The sequence below is a fragment of the Octodon degus genome, unplaced genomic scaffold, assembly GCF_000260255.1.
Source record: "Octodon degus isolate 3935 unplaced genomic scaffold, OctDeg1.0 scaffold00510, whole genome shotgun sequence".
In the NCBI taxonomy this organism is placed as follows: Eukaryota; Metazoa; Chordata; class Mammalia; order Rodentia; family Octodontidae; genus Octodon; species Octodon degus.
In genome coordinates this window covers 65,151-68,584 of record NW_004525086.1, presented here as the reverse complement: position 1 = coordinate 68,584, position 3,434 = coordinate 65,151, and the positions used below count along the sequence as shown (strand labels likewise).

At 37.9% G+C, this 3,434-nt stretch overlaps 1 protein-coding gene across 1 annotated transcript; it reads right to left on the bottom strand.

Annotated features, from left to right (window-relative positions):
* Nucleotides 1-262: 262 nt before the first annotated feature.
* On the bottom strand, nucleotides 263-1,195 carry LOC101568282 (olfactory receptor 4C16-like). Its single transcript, XM_004648645.1, has one exon. It carries the CDS (start codon nucleotides 1,193-1,195, stop codon nucleotides 263-265), a length of 933 nt encoding a protein of 310 aa, XP_004648702.1.
* Nucleotides 1,196-3,434: the final 2,239 nt, after the last annotated feature.

Here is a 3,434-nt window from a genome sequence, read left to right as displayed (position 1 = left end):
AACATAGGGATAGAGCACAATACTTAACGTCACAGCCCTCACATTTCTGGTTTCAAAGACAAGCTCTTCATAAGCATAAAATTAACACATGTATAAGTGGTAACATTGTCTATTTTCCCAAAATAAATTATACTCATAATCCCAAGTATTATTATGTTGACTCTAGTAAAGCAGAAGGTAAAATCTAGTAAAGCAGAATGTAAACTCTGGTTATGCATTTTAGGTAAATCCAAAACTATTAAGAGAGGTATGCAAATTGCATTCATTTCATGTCTTTTGAGATTTGTTTCTTGCTCCACAACCTCCTCATGGCAGTTTTCACTTCTGCATTCCTCAGTGTGTAAATCAGAGGGTTGAGCAAAGGTGTCCCAAATGTGTAAAACACAGCTATCATCTTGTCCATGGGGAAGGTGGTGGCAGGGCGTGTGTAAATAAATATACCAGGTACAAAGAACAGGACAACCACAGTGATGTGGGAGACACAGGTGGACAGGGCTTTTTTTCTGCCCTCAGCACTGTGGTTCCTGAGAGAATGCAGGATGACGACATAGGAGCACATCAGCAGGACAAAACTCACTGTACAAATAGCCCCACTGTTGGACACCAACAGCAGGTTGACCACATAGGTGTCTGCACAGGCAAGTTCCAACAGAGGCTCTAAGTCACAGAAATAGTGATCAATTACATTGGGGCCACAGAAAGGCAGACTCAAGGCCAGAAAAACCTGAACTAAAGAGTGCACACAAGATCCCACCCAGGCCAGAGCCACCAACTTGCCATAGACCCTGCGGTTCATGATAGTTGTGTAGTACATGGGCTTACAGATGGCCACATAGCGGTCCACAGCCATGAGGATCAGGATGAAGATCTCCAGGCAGCCAAAGAAATGGAATGTGAAGACTTGAATCAGACATTCACTGAAAGTAATAGTGGTCTTTTTAAAAAGAGAGTCCACAATCGTTCTAGGGGCTATAGAAGTAGAGAAGCAAGTATCAGACAGGGATAAATAGAAAAGGAAGAAGTACATTGGACTCCCAAGTGCACGACTGGTCCTGATGGTTGTAATAATTAGCAAATTACCCCACAATGTCCCCAGGTAGAAAAGCAAAAAGATGACGAAAACTATTTTCTTCCAGACAGGATCTTGTGTCAATCCGAGCAGAATAAAGTAAGTCACGTTATTGTTCAGGTGCATGGTTTCTTGAAGGAGGAGAAGGGAAATGGGTTATCAGCCAGGAAATAAAAAAAAAGAGAGAAGGAAAAAAAACTAACTTTTATGCTCCTCTGAGAATTCTTGGACTGATCCCGGGAAATTAAGTAATTTATCAGGTATAATATTTTGTTAAATTTTAATGTTACCACGGGTCTTTAAAATAGTTTTACTTAGTTTGTTAGTTATTTAGTTAATTTTTTGTGGTTTGTTTTGTTTGTTTTTTCTTTGTTTGTTTGTTTTGGCGGAACCGGGGATTGAACTCAGGCCCTTGCACTTGCCAGGGAAGCGCTTATTTCACTGAGTCGTCTCCCCGGCCCCATTAGTTTTTTGATATAATGTCTTGTTATGTTGTTTAGACACGTATTGATCCTTTTGTCTCAGACTTCCCAGCACTGAGATTACAGGCATGTGCCAGCTTGCCAGCTTTTTATCCCAGTTTTTGTTCCTCAGCTTTATTCATCATTTCTTTGTGTTATTGTGGACTTCATATACGCTATGATCATGATTCTCCCCTTTAGTGCTTTTCAAGCACAAGAGCTTCTTAACTCTGAGAGAGTCTAAATAATTTTGCCAATATTTGAAATAAATGTATGGAGCTATTCCAGCATTAACTACATTTCATATTCATAAATATATATCACTGAACATTTAATATATATTTTATTGCTTTGTTACATAAGCACCAAATCAATGTACATACACATTTGGTACACACACCATCAACACTCAAATACATATTTGGAAAATAAATGTGTCCATGTCATTATTTAGAAAATGTGATTTCCCATTTCTTATCATCTGTCTTTTAAGGATTAACTGATATAAGAAGAAGGGACAGAATGCTTAATATGCAATATATATGCTCTTTATCAATTGCCTACAATGAATGTTTTCATTAGATGTCACAGACATCAACTAATAAAAAATAATCTGAACTCTAACAGGATAAGATTGAATAAAAAATCTCATGCATAGATAAATTAGCACCAGAATGGAAAGATCACTTACATAAATGTAAAAAAATAATGCCAACTACTCCCCCAAGGATTAATATCTAGAATATAAAAGGAACTAAAAAAATTATCCTCCATTAAAGTCCTTATCAAACCTGGGAAATGGAAATGGATAAATTCTGGGGTTGTGGAGATAGATCAGTAGTCTCACTGCCCACCTTAGAAGCTCGCGGACTGGGCTTAGATTCCCAGTACTGCATGACATAGTGGCTCTGGAACCCTGGGCATGCTATGAAAGTCACCAAAACGTGGTGTGGTGGTACACACCTGTGATCCCAGTGCTGGGGAGGCTGCAACAGGATGATAGATGTGAGTCTGAGCTGTATAAAAAGACCCTGTACCAAATAAATAAATTAATGAGTTTTACAAATTAAGAAAAAGAAATTGATAAACAGTTCTCAATTTACAAATGGCCAATAAGTACATAAAATGTGCATCTTTCTCCATCAGAGAAATGCAGATCAAAACACCACAGAGATCCCATTTGACACCTACAAAGTATCTGTCCTCAAGTCCCAAAATAACAAATGCTGGCAAGGCTGTAGGGATTGTGTAGACCCTCTGTTTTGTTGACTGCAATGGAAACTAATAAAATCACTATGGCGATTGGGATGGAGAGTCCTCCAAAACATGAAAATGGAAATTCCATTCAACACTGTTCTATCTCTTCTGTTTATCTTTCCAAAAGATTTAAAGACATCAAATTACAGAGAACCTCCACATGCGTGTGCTTATAGAAGCACAACTAATAATAAATATGGATTTGACCTGCAGGTCCATCAGCAGGCGAATGAATAAAGAAAATTTGCTCTGTATGACAGCACAGTACACTTCATTATGAAGAAGGATTTATTTCAGTCATTTGTAGGAAAATGGGTAGACATTGAGACCATAATCCTAAGTAAAATTAATCAAAAAACATTAAATACTGTGTGGTTTATCCTACAAGTAAAACCTCAAAGTGTAAATGATTTAAAGAGCAAGTAAAAGATACAGTATTGGAAACAGAGAGGCTGATATTGTAGATATGAGAAATGATTCTGGGATAGAGGGTGATGGGAGGGGAATTTGAAGTAGAAATGACGCAGATGGCATGCACGTGTGTGTCAGTTCCCCAGGATGACAGCGATTAGTTTTTGCCACAAACATCCCAATTAAAATAGGAACTGAAATGAGATTTAGGAATACAAAGAACTTCAGATTCCTTG